Raw genomic sequence first — 19,858 nt, 5'->3', positions numbered from 1 at the left:
TCAGCTGGTGTTTGGTGGATCTCCTGCTCTCTGTCCGTCTTAGGCTAAGTCCTTCTCTTTTGTTGTGTGTTCTGGCTAGGCCTCAGAAAGATGCTGGTTCCTGCACCTAGCGCTAGGAATCGGTCATCTTATCTCCAGCTCTGTAGCTGAGGGTTTGATAGTTTCAGCTAGGCTTAGGTTCCAGCGCATGAGCACTTCCACCTTAAGGATTTGCTCATGTTGTCAGCAGTCAGGGAAAGGCTAAGGCATTGTCACGTGGTGACCTTTCCCTGTTCCCTAGCTTTTGGGCCTAGCCTGGTGATTTGTTGCTTATATTGTATTTGGTTTGCTTCCCTTCCCTCACCTACCGTGACAGCCCAGTTGCCAGATTTTGAGAGGGGCTGTATAAATGGACTGAGAGAAGCAGGATGGTCATTTCGACAAACTGTCCACCATCTAGACCAGTCTAACTGTTGGGAGGTGTTGGGTGCAGTGGTTAAGTGAAGGCATAGATACATGGTGAACAGACTCCAGAAGGCCCAGACACCAATAGAAGTTCATTTGATATGTCACGCATGAGCTGATCCCAATTGTCCACCAGACACAGGCGAAACCCACATTACACACCTTTGTTTCTTTGCCCGGACCATATGCAAGTGCTTGGCAGAAGGAAATTTGGTGACATGGTGCCCATTACAGGTTCTGCTATTGACAGCCAGCCACCATTGCCTTCTGGAGGGGTATGGCATTGTCTTTAGCAACAAATGCAGGTTCGGTTTCGTATTCAACACTAGAGTAAGGAGGCCTGGTGGTTTGCGCTTGAAATCTGCCTTTGCTGTGGAGTGACATACTGCTTCAAAAGCGGTCGGTCACCCCTAGTAGTGATACGAAGGACATTGAGCACACGTAACAATAAGTACAGGGCATCCTGCAACCACAGGTGTTCCCACCCGTGGTAGGGCTTCCAACTAGTATTTTTCAGCCGGATAATGCTCACTCTCACAGCAAGGGTTCCCTAGAAATGTCTCCACCAGATTGCAACACTTCCCTGGACTACCAAGTCACCACATGTATTGTCAATCAAGCAGATATGGAACCAGATGGGATGCCAGCTTTATCAACCTATGAGTGTGCAGGATCTACAGGCCCAGCTGTAACATCTGGTGGCAAATGTACTGCAGGAAACTATATGGAACCTGTATGCCTGCATGCTCAACTGTATCTCATCTGGTATCCAGGCTAGAGCTGGACCAACAGGCTATGAAGTCTAGTTCGAATATTGTAATCACTGATGTATATCATCATTACATTCACACAAATAAAGTTTCATTCGATTCCAATAACTTCTCAGTGTGTTATTGTTTTGTACCTCCTCAATGTTGTACGATACATATTTGCTGCTAGAGGGGGTGGGGTCTACAATTATTCAGTTCAGGGGTTCAGCAAGTTGTTTTTCCTGCACTGTGGATGTTTACGTGCTCAATACAAGTCATGAATAGTACAACTTTTTGTGTGTTATTAGTTTAGTTAGTTTGTCTATAATTGTGACTAATTTTTGTTAGCACTGCATCGATATCTTAATGTGTTTGCAATCCAAGTGACTAAAAGTATTTCCATTCATCAAAAGATGATATAAGCTTAATTTATTGAAAAACGACCATGGCCAAGAGACAAAAATAAAATACAGAACATGTATTTAGTACTTATTTTTGTAATCATGTTCTACTAAATGGGTTGAAGGGACAACAGAATAAAATTTCTTTAATTTGAGAATATATTTTATACGAATATTTTCTAAATTAAAGAAAACATCTCTTAGAGATAGTTAAATGAAATATGATGCTTGGTAAAGTCAAGCAAGCACTTTTCAATCTGTAGTAATAAGTAGTCAATAAATGGCAATGGTAGCTTATTATGCTAGTTTCACTTTAGCATTAGACATCTTCGGCAGGCTGTACCGGTAGGGAGCAGCATGCCGGGAATGTCTGGATCAGACGTTGCCAGATGCTACCCGATACCCGCTGGGCCCATTAAATATAATTGAGACCGGCCGAGATCCGGCCGAAACGTGTCAAGTATGCCGAGAATTGGCCAGACGAAAACTGCTGCATGGTATGTAGTGCCGGAATGCAGAGAGATCCTAGAAAGCCCTAGTTTGAAATTAACCTTTTGGATTAAGTGTCATTTCAAACTGACAAATTATACAAAATTATTCAAATTTTAAACTCAACTTTGGGTAGCATTGGCTAGAATTTTCCAGATAAGTATATAGCAGTACTAATTAATACTACTGTCGGGCAGTTCCTTCAAACTCGTCAGTGTCAGTATGTGCTTCTTTCAAACTATATGTTGTAGAGAAAGAAGTATTAACCAACCTGTGACTCTCCGACTGTTACAAACCTCCAAATCCGAGCCTGCTGAAGTCAAGGGTCTCCACCTGTTGCAAAACATGCTAATTGTAGTTTTGCAATAGCTTTAGAGCCACAGGTTGCCAAACAGTGCTGAGGATTATTTAGCATACAGTATACCTATTGTATGTGTTCCAGGGTTGATTCCAGTATAAGGCTCTGTGCACACTGCATCTGAGCACTGTTTGGTGTATACGCCATGAAAAGATTGCAAGATATACATCAAACGTATCTATAAGGCTCACTCCACAGAATACTTTAAGCCACTATTTGGCCAGCTTCCTGCACAGCAGACTGCACTAGCATATAAAATTGTCTACCACCAAAGAAAATTATATTGCGTCATATACATATTGTTTGAAAGCTGACAGACTAGGCTTAAAGAGACAAAACCAGAAGGGCAGCATTATCCTCTATAAATTAGGAAGTATAGCTGTTAAAATTCGGATCAGGATTGAAAAAAGCTGAAACCTGCTGGTTAAATTAGCTCCCCCCACCACCCACCCCTACTGCCTGAGCTCTGAGGAACTGTTAGTATCATTTCTCAAAGCCCAAGCACAGTACTGGCAAAACTATTAAGGGGTTAATTTCTTGCTGGAGCATCTGTTAAAACGATTTTGTAATGTTTCGTTGGACATACAAAACTGCACAGACCCGCTCTGCAAAGAGGGTGGCATATATTCTTATTGTTGTATTTAATTACAGGTAGATTTTTCCCCAACATAGCATTTATTTCTTTAGATTCCCATTTGCTGTCATTAAAACAATCTGATAAGTGTTCATTGGAGCTTAGCAGAAATAAAGCTTTTAGGTCTAAAAATGATTCAATCAGTCTGGTTACTCTTCTGATGCTGAGGACTTTCTGGGTCGAAGAACAAGATCTTTGATTGCAGCAGACAGGTCTTGAAGTTCTTTTCTAATACTATCTGAAGCTTTTCCAGATTCATCCGCTACATCTCCAGTCATGTCTACATCATCACCATCCTTCTGCTTTGTCTGACCTATTAACTGTTTCACCACAAGGCTTTGGTACTTAACCAACAAGCTGTACTGTTCCTAAGTAAAAGAAAAACAACATCATGATGAAATTAGTATAAAAAAAGTCTTATACAGCGTGTATATATATGTGTGTGTGTGTGTGATATATATATATATAATTTTTTTTTTTATCACTTTATTTCTGTCCCACTCTGGGACTTTAACTTTTGGGGGTCTGATCCCCTCTGCAATGCATTACAATACATCTGTATTGTAATTCATTGCCTGTTAGTGTATTACACTGAGTAATATACTGACAGTTGCTTAGGAGATGGATCTCCTTAGTTTCTGTAGAAGGCAGGTCCTGATGCCTCAGCAAGGCATCAGGCTGCCTTCTCACCCATTGGGTCCCCGTCACCGCAAAGCGGGGACCCGATGGGATTACTCACTGACTGCAAACACTTTCTATGCCGCGGTCAGCATAGAAGGGGTTAATCCGCCAGCATCGCTGTAAAAGCGGATCACAGCATGGGCTCAGCTATCAGTGACTGCCGGGCCCCTGCAGTGATCGAGCGCGCGTGCAATGTTTCGGTGCCCGCCCAATCACCATGACGTAATAGTACGTCAAATTGCATCAAGTCACCTGCCGCCATGATGTACTAGAACGTCATGTGTCAGGAAGGGGTTAAATGAATAGGTCTCAGACACTTCTTTTCAAAATGTGACAACGGTAGCCATGGCCAGAAAGGTATTTCCCCCTGCAATTGTTATGGAATATAATGGACACTTGCTTGTCACTTACAAAATGGTGTCTGTCCGAGAGACAACCCCCAGTATGCATTCTATGATTTAAACTGCTGCAGGGAAAAATAAGTAGTATATGATGGCGGCTACTCAGATGAATGCCTGTCTTTGTAATAAAAAGATGGCTTGCATCTACCAGAATGTGAGCCTCACATACAGGCCACCTTTTGAATGTGGCTCATAAAGACATAGGGGTATCTCACGTCAGGATAGGGGTTGTCTTCATGAGACAATCCCTTTAACTCAAGGGTGCACAACCTATTTTGGTCGGAGGGCTGCATTGTCACATCGCCCTATTTCAAGGGGCAGCAAATAAAATAAAATAAAAGTATTGGCGCTCACTTGAATCGGCCTATTACACAAGCCAATGCAAAGTGACTGGGGAGGAATGATCACTACCACAGTCATTCCTCCTTCATTTAGTTATATTGAGTATCGATAGCACATCCCTGATTACACAGGGAGATGTACTGACAATAATTGTACATCTTTCATCCTAATAACATATATAAATCAGCCGACAAATGAGTGATTCCTTGTTTATCGGCTGATCAGCAGCACGATTATACAGGCCAGATATCAGGAATGAGAGCTCCTATAAACACATGTTCCCAGTAATTGTCCCGCATGTCATGCAGTGTATTAGAGGCTTAAAGGGATTTCCCAGTAAAAATTATTTTTTTTAACAAGTTCCTGCAGCATGGCCTCCCAAAAAGTTATAAGTACCTGCTCCCGGTCCTCTGCACTGCCCCTACTGCCTACATCTTCCAGTCCAAGCGCTGTTTACATCCGGCTGGCTCTGGGCATGGTCACATGTACTGCTCCAGCCAATGACTGGCTTCAGAGGTGATGTGGCAAAAAGAAGCATGTCAACACTGAAGCCAATCATTAAAGGGGTTCTTCACTTTTATTTAACTGATGATCTATCCTCTGGATAGATCATCAGCTTCTGATCGGCGGGGGTCCGACACCCGGGACCCCCGCCGATCAGCTGTTTGAGAAGGCAGCGGCGTTCCAGCAGCGCCGCGGCCTTCTCACTGTTTACCGCCGGGCCGCCCGCCCACTGACGTCACGACTTGTATCAACTAGAGTGGGCGCGGCTAAGCTCTGTTCACTTGAATGGAGCTTAGCCGCGCCCACTCTAGTTGATACAAGTCGTGACGTCAGTGGGCGGGCGGCCCGGCGGTAAACAGTGAGAAGGCCGCGGCGCTGCTGGAGCGCCGCTGCCTTCTCAAACAGCTGATCGGCAGGGGTCCCGGGTGTCGGACCCCCGCCGATCAGAAGCTGATGATCTATCCAGAGGATAGATCATCAGTTAAATGAAAGTGCAGAACCCCTTTAACTGGTGCGGTGTGACCATGCCCATGCACTGCCCGGTGTAGGCAGCAGGGGCAGTGCAGAGGACTGAAGCGGCGTGGAGCAGGTAAGTATGAATCTTCTATTTCAGGAGCCATGCTGCAGGAACTTGTTAAAGAAAATCATTATTACTGGAAAAAAAAAAAAGAAAAATTGTGACATTTCCTTCTATCCAGCCTCCTATTAATAAATCAGAGCTTTCCTTCAATGCAGAGGACAGTGCTCACTGGTTATTACCACCTCCTGCCAATCCAGTTACAGGCACCTTGCAATAACCAGTGAGCACTTTACCTTACTAGCGGGGAAATCGCTGATTGGTTAACATTTTAATGACCGGACACTTTTTGTGATTTAGTGCACATGGTGGTTCAAACTTTATTTGTTGGAGTACCAAAATAATTTTTGCAACAATTTTTCACGTGACACAAAGGGCTTTATAATTTATTTTTTGGCTTTATTTGTTGGAAACTGCTGAACAAAAATTTTTTTTTTTTTAAGTCTTTTTTTTTTACAAACTATAGTTCCTTATTCTTTAAATATGCAAACTGATTCCAAAATAAATTATTATAACTAACTGTTTCCCCATTTTGTGTCGGTCGTTTTGTTATAGAATATGTATAGTTTCAAGTGAATGAGGTGATAATGCTGATGGTTTTGTTTGGTGTGGGTGTTTTTTTCTTTTATGCATTTTATTATAACATTTTTTAACTTAATTTTTAATATATTTCTGCTACATAATATGTACCCAAAGAGTTCATAAAAAGACCATTGGGGGAGGGGACGGGACACTGACACTTTTATTTTGATCTTTATAAATTATTATTTTTTGGATAGATATATAGATATATAGATATATATAGATAGATAAAGAAGTGTGGGCAGCACACTTAAATGGACCTTTATAAATTTGCCCCTGGAATCCAGAGGATGATCCCGAGTCTGCTATGTTGGATTTCCAGGAATGGTATCCGATGTACAGGGGGGATACTTTAGCCTGTGGCTCTATGATGACAGTATGAGCCACATGAGCTGAACTCCTCGTTTAGACTAGGGGGCCATTTGATAATAACCATGTTGAGTCCAACATTAAATAAGAAAAGTGGCGGTACTACCGCACATTACATATATCCTTTCTTCTCTTTATAGTAACGGTACTTCCGTCTATACAGTCACCTTTATCTCTCAGATTGATCATTGACCCATTTGCCTTCTTTTTCACATGTGAACTGGTACCGTGCGGATCACAATGGGACTCTACTTAGAGCCGTTGCAAGCCTGTGTATTATGTCAAGCTTCATACGTATATCTACAGTTTTTATCTCGATGATTTTACATTTTGATATGTGTGAGGTATTTTAGTAAAACTACAATGCTCCAGATATGGTATGTGGAGCATTTGGAATCTTACATTGCCCTTCTGACGATGTGATATATCTAAGCACATGATCGGAGGTGCGATCACATGTTCTAAGGTCCTTGGACATGCGCATTCTAATGATCGGTCTGAATGGGTGATCATGTGATCTGAGTATTCAGGAAGGTCCTTTGACATGCGCAATGTAATGCCAGAGACGCCGGGACCCACGTGTATTGACCCCATTGTGCGCTCCTGCGACCCAGCTCATCACTTCACTGAAGGTACACCTGTACACTTTGGGTTTTGAAGAAGACCTACACCTGTGTTGATGATTGTCACAATTAGAGTATTTTGTATTATGTATGGTTATGCTGAAACTGTCATGAGAAGGATCGACACTATATCACTATATTCAGATCTGAGACAGGATGTGATCGTACCAGCATACTGATAATACTGTTTGTATTAATATTTTTGAATATATTGTCTCTAATGAATGTACTTAATTTGTTGATTGTTTAATGATGTGAAGTTGCTTAAATATGTACACTGCACTGCCCTGCCCACTGTCACTGCTTGAGAAAAATCCCATTGAGAGGATTGAAACGTCGCATGTCTGGTGAATAAAGCCTTTTTCTACTTTTTTACGATTTGGATGTGCTGCGGAATTCTTTATTATATATATATATATATATATATATATATATATATATATATATATATATATATATATATATATATATATATGTTAAAAATTGCTACATAACACGCCCCCCCAAGAGGTCATAAAAAGACTTTTGGAGGACAGTGAACACTCTTATTTTGCACTTTCCTTTTTATTTTATTACTTGTATTTTATTATTATTTTTTTTATAATTTTCTATTTTTTAAATAATTTTTTTGCCAAATAACGTCTCCCAAGAGGTCATGAAAAGACTGTTGCAGGACAGTGAACACTCTTATTTCGCAGTTTTTTTTTTTCTTTTCTATATTTTATTTCTTTATTTTTTCAAAATTTCATCTATTTTGCCACATGTCCCCAGAGAACTTTTTTTTTATTTGTATTTTATTATATTTCTTATTTTATGGTGTTCGTTATTTTTATTTTTTTTATAATTAAACTTTTTTTTTTTATATATTTTTTCCACCTACCTTAATTTGTCCCCTAGAGGTCACAGACTTTTTTTTTTGCACGACTTCCAAAAAGGAGCCCAAGTTACAGGGGAAACCAACCTGCTGTGGGAGTTTTGTACAAGACAAAGCTGAGCAGAGTCTACTGACACTACAGCTCCGCGCTCCTCTGCCTCCGAGATGACCGCCAATCATGTGATCGCCGGGTCCAAACTGCATAGCGCTCCTATCTGAGAAGAAGCAGGAGCAGGTCGGGTCCCTAACTGTCAGTGAGAGCAGGGGAGCTGAGGAGAAGGCAGAAGTGGTTTATCAGTGCTTGTGCCTTCTCCTCAGCTCCCCCACAGTTAAGGACCCGACCTGCTCCTGATAGAGCACAGGAGCAGGAACTGAAATCCTGCGTTGTGTGCGGTGCTCGGGGTAGATCATGATTTATTGTGCTACTGTGTAACGAAGACAAAAAGGTTCATGTATGACAATACCTCAGGGATCTTTGTGCTTAGGAATGAAATTATCTGTGGGACACATCTTCCTGGTGCATGAAGCATACAATGTGTAGTCAACTGAAACAATAGAACGGACGTCAGATGCAGAACCAGCGCTGCATCTTCTGTGACTTTAAGCTGCTCTATAAGGGCTTGCCTGTGCTGAAACAAAACTTGCCTGAAAACAAAGAAAATACAGCAGCAGTTGTAATTTAATGTGTCAGTGAACTGGTTAAGCTCCAAGGCAAATTTAACAAATTTACACAGTTGTAGCAGGCACCAGCTTGACTGGCGTGGTGTGCTAGGTTATCGTTTGCAGTAGCACCGGTATCTGAAGTGCAGCTCCATCCAATGTGTGAAGTGGATAGAGCTGGTAACTCCTGCAGTGCTGCTCCCATTCACGTCAATGGAAGCAGTGCTACAACCACACACAGTGGACAGCTCGGTAGTTCTTGCCATGCTGGAGCTAGTGCAGAACAGCTGATCTGTGGAGGTGTCGGACCATCACAAATACTGAGGATAGGTCAATGATTTAAAAAAAGGACAGGAAAACTCCTGTAAGTTATAAAATATCTGCAGAAGCCACTAGAGGGTGTTTACTGTATACTGGGACTACTCAGACCTGGATTTCTATTTTCTAACACACTACTGCCTGCCATCAATGGTTTAATTATGTCAGACAATACCTTTCAGTTCTATTTCTATTTAAAGGATTTAGAGCTCTGTATCAGAAAAGCTGAATTTTGGACTTATCTATATTTAAAATAACAATGGGAAATTTTAGTCTATGTAAACCTTCCATTCCATTCTTTTCTGCGATGAAGAAACCTAACACCACCCTACAGCAAATTAAAGTACGATGAAAAAAAAACTGTATGTACCTCTCTTTCTTCTTATCACCTTTTTTAACTAAAATGCTACATGCATCGGCTGCTGCATCCAGGCAAGAAAGAAATTCTTCGATACTCTGTAATAGCAAACACAATTGTAACTTTATGGGAAAAAACAAAAAAACAAAAATTGCATTCTATTCAGTTGTAAAATATGTTATTTTGACAACTAGGAAAGCATCTATCAAACACACTATTAAAGGGAAGCTGTCATGTTGAACATGGTGTCTGAGCTGAAAGCAGCAGGTTATAGAGCAGGAGGAGCTGAGCAGATTGATGTACAGTTTATGGGAAAAGATTCAGTATAACTTGTAATATAAACATTTATATTCCTGCTCGTTCTGGGCTTTGACAGCAAGGAGGCGGTGCTATCAGTGATTGACAGCTATCTCTGCATACACAGTCACAGAGGGCAGGCTGTCAATCACTGATCGAACCGCCTCCAGGACTTCAAAGCCCGGAACGAGCAGGAATATAAATGCAAAAACTACATGTTATACGGAACATTTTTACACAAAACCATATATCGATCTGTTCATCTCCTCCTGCCCAGAGCTAAAACACCACATTCGTGACATGTTCCATTTAACCCTTTTAAAACCTGGTGGTTTTCCATTTTTTCACTCCTAGGCCTCCCAAAGCCACAACTTTCTTATTTTTTTCATTCACATAGCTGTATGAGGGCTTGATTTTTGTGGGACAAGATGCGCTTTCTAATGGCACCATTTAGAATTGCATAAAATCTGGTGGGAAGCCGGGGAAAAAAAAAAATCCAAATGGAGTGGAGTTATAAAAAAAAAAAAGGAGATTTTTGTATAACTTACCAGTTAAATCTCTTTCTCGCTCTTCCTTGGGGGACACAGACCTTGGGTATAGCTCAGCTCCCTAGGAGGCGTGACACTAAGTAAAACTGTTAAGCCCCTCCTCCATCAGCTATACCCTCAGCCTGGAGATAGAGGCTACCAGTTGCGTGTCCAAGTAGTGAAAGGATAACAACCAATAACGGAAACAACCAGCCAGCAACCCAACGGGGCGCCAGACCATAACCCTGTAACCAAACACAGAAGGGTGGGTGCTGTGTCCCCCAAGGAAGAGCGAGAAAGAGATTTAACTGGTAAGTTATACAAAAATCTCCTTTTCTCGCCCATTTTCCTTGGGGGACACAGACCTTGGGACGTTCAAGAGCAGTCCAAGAAGGGAGGGGCCACAAACCCAAGGCGGAACACCACCAGAGCATCAGGAAACCGCTGCCTGCAAAACCAGGCGGCCCAAAGCAGCATCCGCTGATGCATGCGTATGCACCCTATAGAACTTTGTGAAAGTGTGCAGAGAGGACCAAGTGGCTGCTTTGCACAACTGTTCAGCCGAGGCCCGATGCCTCTGCGCCCAGGAAGCTCCGACTGCTCTGGTGGAATGAGCAGTGACGCCGAAAGGCGGAGGTCTGCCCTTGGCTCGATAAGCCTCAGACACCGCCAGCTTAATGAAACGGGCAATAGCCACCTTGGAGACCGCCAACCCTTTGCGCGAACCCTCCGGAACCACAAACAGGGAGTCCGTGCGCCGAAAGGACCCGGTGACCTCCAAGTAAATCCTCAACGCCCTGACCACATCCAGACGGTGCAGTTCCCGTTCTCTGGGGTGGGAAGGAGAGGGACAGAGCGACGGAAGGACGATGTCCTCATTGATGTGAAAGGCGGAGACCACCTTTGGCAGGAAAGTCGGGACAGGCCAAAGCACAACCTTATCCTGGTGGAAGACCAGGAAAGGCTCGGAGCAAGAAAGAGCCGCTAACTCCGACACCCGTCGGAGAGACGTGACGGCCACAAGAAAGATGACCTTGCAGGACAGAAGGCGAAGGGAGACCTCCCGTAAAGGCTCGAAGGGGGCTGATTGGAGCGCCGAGAGCACCACATTCAGGTCCCAGGAAGGAACTGGAGGGCGGTACAGCGGAACAGAGTGAGCCACCCCTTGTAAAAGGTCTTAATTGGCCCTAGAGGGGCCAGGGGACGCTGGAGAAGAATAGACAGCGCCGAAATCTGACCCTTCAGAGAACTGAGGCACAGCCCCAGGTCCAGACCCGACTGGAGGAAGGACAGGATTGTGGGAAGAGAAAACCGGAGAGGTGGGATGCTCCGGGACTCACAGAACCCCAGATAGGACCTCCAAACCCGATAGCAGATCCTAGAGGATACGGGCTTACGAGCCCGGATCATGGTGCGGACTACGTCCGCGGAGAAACCCCGTCGCGTTAAGACGGCGGTCTCAATAGCCACGCCGTCAAACGTAGCGAGCCTAAATGCTCGTGGAAGATCGGTCCCTGAGAGAGAAGGTCTTCCCTGGAGGGCAGTGGCCACGGTGCGTCTGCCAACAGCAACATTAGGTCGGCGTACCAAGACCGGCGGGGCCAATCCGGGGCGATTAGAATCGCGGGGACGCCCTCTGCCGCGATCCTCCGAAGAACCCGTGGCAGGAGGGGAAAAGGAGGAAAGACGTACAGAAGGGAGAATTCGCGCCACGGAAGGACGAGCGCGTCGGCGCCGTATGCCTTCGGGTCCCGTGCCCTGGCCAGGTATAGGGGGACCTTGTGGTTGAATTTGGAGGCCATGAGGTCCACGTCGGGGCGACCCCAGCGAAGACAAAGGGCTTCGAACACCTCTGGGTGCAGGGACCATTCTCCCGGGTCGATGGTGGACCGGCTGAGGAAATCCGCCGCCCAGTTATCCACCCCCGGGATGTAAATCGCAGATAAGGCCGGCACGTGCGTCTCCGCCCAGAGGAGAATGAGGGTCACCTCTTGCATCGCTGCAGCGCTGCGAGTGCCTCCCTGATGGTTTATGTATGCCACAGCCGTGGCATTGTCCGATTGGATCCGAACAGGGTGGCCCCTCAGCAGATGGGTCCAGTGTCTGAGGGACAGAAGAATCGCCCTCAGTTCCAGAATATTGATTGGAAGTCTGGACTCCGATAGAGACCAAACGCCCTGGACGGACCGGGGAGGGAAAACCCCCCCCCACCCCCGTAAGCTGGCATCTGTGGTAATCACCAGCCAGTTCAGTGGAAGGAAGGACTTCCCCCTTAGAGGGATATGCAACCACCAGCCGAGGGAAGCCCGAGCCAGGGGAGGCAGAAGAAAGGTCCTGTCCAGACTCCTCGGTGATTTGTCCCAGGCCGACAGAATTGCCCTCTGAAAGGTGCGGGATCGGAATTGTGCGAACGGCACCACTTCGAAAGGGAAGGGCGGTGATGACGGAGGAGACTGCGAACCGACCCGCGAAGGGCCAGACGCTTGTCCGACGGAAGGCGGACCTCCGCCAACTCTGTATCCAGGAGCATCCCCAGGAAGATCAGCCGTCTGGAGGGGGTAAGGGAAGATTTGGGGTGGTTGATAATCCAACCGAACCGCGTCAGGGTCTCCAGAGTGAGTTCCACACTGCGGGATGTCTGAGAGAAGGAGGGTGCCTTGACCAGGATATCGTCCAAGTATGGGAGAAGAAAAACACTTCTTGAACGTAGAAGGGCCAAGACAGGGGCCAGGACCTTGGTGAACACTCGAGGAGCCGTCGCCAGACCAAAGGGAAGAGCGACGAATTGGAAGTGATCGTCCCCCACCGCGAAGCGCAGGAAGCGGTGATGACATGGAGCAACCGGAACGTGGAGGTATGCATCCTGAATGTTGATTGAGGCCATGAAATCCCCTCTTTCCAGGGAGGCCACTGCGGACCTGAGAGACTCCATCCAGAATCTCTGCAGTCAGAGAAAACGGTTCAGGCGTTTTAGGTCCAAGATCGGACGCACTGAGCCTTCCTTCTTGGGAACCACAAAGAGGTTCGAGTAGAACCCCCTGAACCTTTCCGTCGGAGGCACGGGGGCGACGACACCCTTGTCCATTAGAGAGTGAATGGCCGCGAAGAAGGCGGCCACTCGTACGGGATCTCGCGGAGGACGGGATCGGAAGAAACGGTCTGGCGGAATGGACGCAAATTCGATTTTGTATCCGCAAGATACAATCTCGAGCGCCCATGCGTCTGAGATGTGGGCCCGCCATACGTTCCTGAATAGGAGAAGGCGGCCCCCCACCCGGGTGGGTGGGGGCGCACCTTCAGGCAGAGGGCTGCTGGCCTGTGGGAGCCCGTGCAGGCTGGGACTTGCGCCAGGTAGGTTGCGTCCGAAAAAACGGCTTCTTGCGTCTATCCTGGGCTGGGCCAGAGGAAGAAGAACTGGCCGCGGGTCTAGACCCGGTGGGCTTGCGAAAGGACCGAAAACGGGACGAACCAGCGCGACCACGGGGGGCGCCCATTGGCCTGGACTGGGGGAGGTGAGTACTCTTCCCACCCGTGGCCTCTGATATAAGTTCGTCCAGACGGGTTCCGAACAGGCGGGAACCCGTGAATGGTAGGCCGGCCAAAGAGCGTTTGGAAGCGGCGTCCGCCGCCCAAACCTTCAGCCAGAGTTCCCTCCTGACAGAAACTGCCAGGGCAGAGGAACGGGCAATGAGGGCACCCGCATCAAGGGAGGCCTCACAGACGAATTTTCCGGCCTGAACAATTAGTTGGGCTAAGGAACGGAGGTCCTGAACAGGGACGTCCGAACCTAACTCCCGTTCCAGTTGCAACCCCATTCAGAGACCGCTTTGCCAACCCAGGCGGAGGCAAAGACCGGTCTAAGGGCCGAACCAGAGGCAGTAAATATGGCCTTGGAGAGGGATTCCGTACGACGGTCCTCAACAGACTGGAGGGAAGATCCGTCCTGTACAGGAATAGTAGTGCTTTTGGACAGGCGAGCCACGGGAGGATCAACCTTAGGCGGGGATGTCCACGTGGTCACAGAATCCGCTGGAAAGGGATAACAAATGTCCAGCTTTTTGGGTGTAATAAAGCGGACGTTAGGCCGAGTCCAAGCCTTGGATACCACAGAAGAAAAATCAGCGTGTATGGGAAAAACCTTGGAGGCCTGTTTGGGGCGGAGAAAGGACACGCCGGCCTGTTCAGAGCTGGGGGGGGTCATCGTGTAGCTGAAAGGTATCACGGATGCTAGTGACAAGATGCCCCACCGCGGACGCCAATTTGGACGGAAGCTCTGAGTCCATGTCCACGTCCGAATCCGCCAGTTCTCCCTCAGAAAGCGTATCCCTTTGAGAGGATAGACTTGACTGAGCTCGCACGCATGGCGGAGAGAGCGAAGCATCTGGAGAAGATGTGCGCTCAACCCTTGAACGTTTCTGAGTATGCCGGGCCCTGGAAGATTCGCTGGGAGGCAGGGAACCAGTGGGGGCGGCAGAAACGGTAGTCCCAGCGGGTGCGACAGGGATTGTGGCAGCCTGCGGGAGAGGCGGTCTATCCACGAGACGGCCCACTACGTGTGTAAGGCTTTCCACCGCCTGAGACAGAGACCTAGCCCAGTCAGGGGGTTCAGAGGCACCGGGGGGCGCAGCGGGAAGCGGGCCCTGCACCGGGGCCTGACATGCAAGGCAATGCGGCTCAGATTGCCCACGCGGAAAAAGTTCCTTACAGGCGGTACAGGCATGGTACCAGGGTTTGGGGGCACCTGTGGGATCTGACATGCTGAAGTGTGGTTGTACTCTAATATAGAGACCACAAAGGGTTATAGCAGCTATGACCAGGAGGGTTAGGAGAGGGTTAACTGTCCTACCAGTGCCTCAGAAGAACGTCAGGAGATGGCCCAGATCAGCAGCAGCAGAGAAGCAGTGAACAGCAGTGAGCAGCAGAGAGCAGCAGAGAGCGCCCACAGAAGCCGAGCGATGTACACAGGAGGTTAGAGTCCCCCACCGTGTCCCAGCTTCCTGTCAGGAGTGAGGAAGCGCGGGAAACCTCAGCAGAAAGCGCGGGGAACAAGCTCCGCCCCCTCCAGCGCTTGAAATGTCTCCTGTGAAGGAGAACGTAGCTCCGCCCCCAAAATGATGCGCGCGTAAGCCCCGCCCCCTGCCGGGACCGCTAAGCCCCGCCCCCCGTTCTTGGCGGGAAGGGGGAGAGAGAGAAGAGAAAAATGGAGTCAGCCCCGAATGAGGGGGAGGGGGGGGAGAAAGATAGCAGCGTGGGGGGGGGGAACGGCGTGGGGGTGCTGAGGATGCTGCTGTGCTGCATTGTCCTGCAGATGAGCGCTCAGAATGAGCGACCACGGGTGCCCCCCTTACCCAGAGGGGTAGATGCTGCAGATAGGGACGGGGTATGGGCTGGAATAGCCATCTCACCGTCCGACGTCTTCACCCTCAGTCCTTTCCAGCAGGGTCGCCCCTTCAGCCACTGGCACCGCAGTGGCAGGAAGCTGGAAGAGGGGCTTGGCGTGCGGGCGACCCCCTAGCTGGCGGGATGTAGGGGAGCCATTGCTGCCCAGATCCTCCTATTGCTTCTGTGGGGGAGGCAGCAGTGCAGATAAGTTGGCACTGGCGCAGCTCAACCCCGGGAGAGCAGAGAGGTCTAATGCGTCTCTGGTATCCCTAGGAAAAAATAAAATAACAAAATTAGAAGAAAAAGTAAAAATAACAAGGAGAAAACAGCCCTGCAGTAGCAGGGAGTGTCTTGCCTCCTTGGACACTAAGCTAAAACTGGTAGCCTCTATCTCCAGGCTGAGGGTATAGCTGATGGAGGAGGGGCTTAACAGTTTTACTTAGTGTCACGCCTCCTAGGGAGCTGAGCTATACCCAAGGTCTGTGTCCCCCAAGGAAAATGGGCGAGAAAAAACTCCATTCCGCCACAGCTTTATAGTTTTTTTTTTTTGTTTTTTTTACACAGTTTCCTATGTGGTAAAACTGAGCTGTTACTTTTATTCTTCGGGTCATTATGATTACAATGATACCACATAGTATATAGTTTTTCTTACATTTAAAACTGTATTTTTTTTTAAAAAAAACTTTGGAAAAAAAAATCATTGTTCAGAGCTGTGTGGGGCTAATTTTTTGTGGGTTGATCTGTACTTTTCAGGGATACCATTCTGGGGTGTGTATGAGTTTTTGATCACTTTTTGTGGGAGATAAAGTAACGGAAAAAAACAGCACATTGGCCATTTTGATTTTTCTCCGTTTCACCATATGGGATAACTATTTCTATATTTTAATAGTATGGGCGTTTTTGCACTCTCAAACAGGTGCCCATTTGTAAATGACTGACATTAATTTCACGTTGGGCAGTCAAAATGGGGTTAAACAAAAGAGGTTTCTTCTGCGCAATACAGGGACATGGGGCATTATCAATGTGGGCTACCTGTACTGCTGCAGAGTGGCAGAGATACTAACCATCAACAGGAGCAGTCACTTGCTAGACGACTGTCTAGTAAGCCAATGGCATTTGTAGCAGTTGTTAGTGACAGTCTGGAGTCCGTTAGTGGGATCCTGACTACACACTGCTAGACAGTTTGAGGGGAAAAAAAAGATTCTGAAAAAGGAGGGATTTTATTAGCATTACATTCAAAGTTACCTGAAAAGCTTGCCAATTGGACTGTAGTACACAGATTTGTATCATACTGCAATAAGGCAATTCATTTTTTTTCTATTGCTACCAGTCCAGTGTCTGACTGGGGTACCTAGGGCCCACCAGTTACATTTATTTTGGGGCCCACCGTACAGATACATTTGAATATAATAAATAATTTAACAAATGTATTTATATGAACATAGGCTGGTTGAGGTGCTGTACATTGAATATATGAATGTAGTGCAGTAAGTCTACTGTGTTATGTGCCACTTGTGCAGGGGTGGGAGACTAGAGGCCCACCGGGGGATTCCCATGTACTGTTGTGGGCCAGTCCAAGCCTGGCTACCACTGTTATGTGGACAATCCATACTTCCTTGAAGGGTTCCTTAACAATAAATGGATCACAAAGTGTCTCCCAGTGAGCCGAGGTGGGAAAACCTGGCAGTGGTTCTCTGCCGCACTACCACAGGAAAAGCATTGAACAGTGCCCATACAAATCAATGGGCTGTCTGTGTAATGCAGGACGGGTCCTCCAGAGCCAGAGTTGCTCATTCTAACTGCTCTCAACTTTGGCCAAGAAATGAGGATCCTGAACAGGGCACCCCCACCTTCCTCCGACTATTAACCCAGAATTCCATAATAGTCTATATGAAAATGGGTTTTCTAAAATGGATAACCACATTTAAAAAGGATCGCAATGCTTGTAAAATAATTTATGAAAGATACAGATTTGAAAAACAAACTAAATGTGGCAAATGAGGACAGTTCCAAAAGATTCAGGTATAAAAGATTCTCCAGATTTACCTTCCCAGCCAATGAACTGATCAGCTTTGACAGAGGGGCTTTTGCTTCCTCCTGGAACTTATTCAACATCTTTTTCCTTACCTAAAAAAAATACAAAATAAAAATACATATATACGTGAATAAAATCTATCTACATATTCAGAGGTCTCACTTTAGATTGCTGTAAATGGACATGTCCATCACATGGTGGAAAACTGCTGCTCTATTATTTAAAAAGCCAATGTCCTCTCATCTTCCTTAACCCTTTACCCTACATGTACGGCATAATGCACCCGCAATTGTATAAAATCAGGCTGCTGCAGTAAGCCTGCTCCATACGCAGCGGGTGCCAGCTCTATATTACAGCAGACCCCCAGCCACAGTGACGAGGAATGGCGATCATGCCGAACCCTGTCATTTAACCCCTTTTCCAATACAAAACAGGATAAATAAAATGGTTATTTTAAAAAAAATCAACTCGTCCTGCCAAAAATAAGCCCAAATATGGCTATGTGAATGGAACATGGAAAAAGTTATGCCTCTTGGAATGTGAGGAGGAAAAAACAAAAATGGGCTTGGACTTGATGGAGTGGTGGGAAAAACATCAGCAAATTCCCATTCAGTGCTAACCAATCCTAGGCATGCTTTTTGCCCCCACATTAGTCATATTTGAGATGACAGAAGTGATTTCATTATGGCCTATAATGGGACAAGGTTTGTAGATTTTATCACTCGGATGGGGTAGGATTTGTGCGTGTGAGAAGTCGGGAAAGTGACCATTTTGTCAGTGCATGATGTCATGTGTTCAGGTAATGTCCATGTAATTGAGGGAGTATTCACCTGTGTGTGGTTGACGTTAATATCCTCAACACGTTCTTCGTACAGTGACACTAGATGTTGTGTGAAGGGTAAACGATCTATTGCCTGCTCCATAATAAACTGTTGTAATACTGATATCGCCCAGAGAAGAATGTATACAGGCATGCAGGTAATGTCACTGCTCAACGGTACAGTAGTTAGGGTCCATTCACACGTCCGTTGTTTCTTTCCTGATCTGTTCCGTTTTTTTGCGGAACAGATCTGGACCAGTTCTGTACCCATTCATTTTCAATGGGTCATGAAAAATAAAATCTGACATTGAGCGGTCCGTTTTTTTTAGGACCCATTGAAAATGAATGGGTACAGAACTGGTCCAGATCTGTTCCGCAAAAAACGGAACAGATCAGGAAAGAAACAACGGACGTGTGAATGGACCCTTATAGAGTGCACTGAACCAGGTCATATAACTGTCAGCAGAACAAGCTGACCGTACACGTGAGATAAGTCACTTATAATGGTCAGCTCTCTCTCAGTCTCCCCATACACGCGTGTGCTCACTTCAGCGGAGCAGGAGTTGAAAAATCAGCCGGCAGACACCTATGGTGGGCAGCTTATCTCCCCGAGAACAAAAGGATCAGGCATGTTGAAATCCCTGAAATCTGCTGTTAAATGAGTCAAGATGGTCAGTCTATGCTGCTGACATCAGGATATCTTCTAAACTAATTTTTAGCAGCAGGTATGTCAGCAGTCTAATATTCCAGAACGATCTGACAGGAACCAGACCTTTTATTATACAGCACTGTTTTATAATATTCAAAGTTAGTTACAATAAATTAAGGGGCTAAATTAGGATACCAATCCATGGACCCCCTCTTTTTTCTGCTCTCTCCGACTTGTTATCCTATCCCCCAGTTGGTTTCGCTCTTCTGGCATTCATCCAAGCAGCCATACATTCCCTCCTCTCCGCTCTTTTCTATGTCTGGTATCATGTGCCCATCCTTCTTGATGGATTTTACAATATCATTTCATTTTTTGATGCACACAGTATTGGTTCTTTTATATGAACCAGCAATCTGGCCAATATGAAATTAAATCAGGCTCATTCCTGCCCTGTGTAAGGCCTTATTCACACAGTCAGTGTTCGGTCATTGATTTTAATCAGTGACTGTGAGCCAAAACTAACTGCGGGTCTACAGGTGCAAATCTTTCCATTATACCTTATCTCTGTATAGGCTTCACTCCTGGTTTTGGCTCACAATCACTGTTGTAAGTCACTGACCAAACACTGACTCTGTGAATAAGGCCTAAAAGGTGCTGCCTATCACCGGATGAACGAGTAAATGCTTGCTCATCAGGTGATCGTTTCTTTTTGCCAACACCTAAATTACTGTTTCTGGGAAGAAGATTGTGCTGTGTAAACTGGTATCTGCTGCCCTGAAACTGA

General features: G+C 46.2%; 1 protein-coding gene across 3 annotated transcripts in view; it reads right to left on the bottom strand.

Annotated features, from left to right (window-relative positions):
* Positions 1-1,607: 1,607 nt before the first annotated feature.
* The window catches only part of UFL1 (UFM1 specific ligase 1), a 64,986-nt gene continuing 46,735 nt past the window's right edge, over positions 1,608-19,858 (bottom strand). For 2 of the 3 annotated variants that reach the window (XM_044288845.1, XM_044288846.1), the window contains exons 17-20: positions 17,617-17,697; positions 9,377-9,462; positions 8,493-8,673; positions 1,608-3,443 (exon numbers count right to left, since the gene is read on the bottom strand). In XM_044288845.1, the coding sequence (XP_044144780.1) occupies positions 3,225-3,443; positions 8,493-8,673; positions 9,377-9,462; positions 17,617-17,697 (567 nt within the window). In that variant the 3' untranslated portion in view covers positions 1,608-3,224. The remainder of the gene's footprint in view (positions 3,444-8,492; positions 8,674-9,376; positions 9,463-17,616; positions 17,698-19,858) is intronic. The other variant, XM_044288847.1, reaches the window with a different exon arrangement.

This window comes from Bufo gargarizans, chromosome 4 (genome assembly GCF_014858855.1).
Source record: "Bufo gargarizans isolate SCDJY-AF-19 chromosome 4, ASM1485885v1, whole genome shotgun sequence".
Classification (NCBI taxonomy): Eukaryota; Metazoa; Chordata; class Amphibia; order Anura; family Bufonidae; genus Bufo; species Bufo gargarizans.
This window is presented reverse-complemented; position numbering and strand designations above follow the sequence as displayed.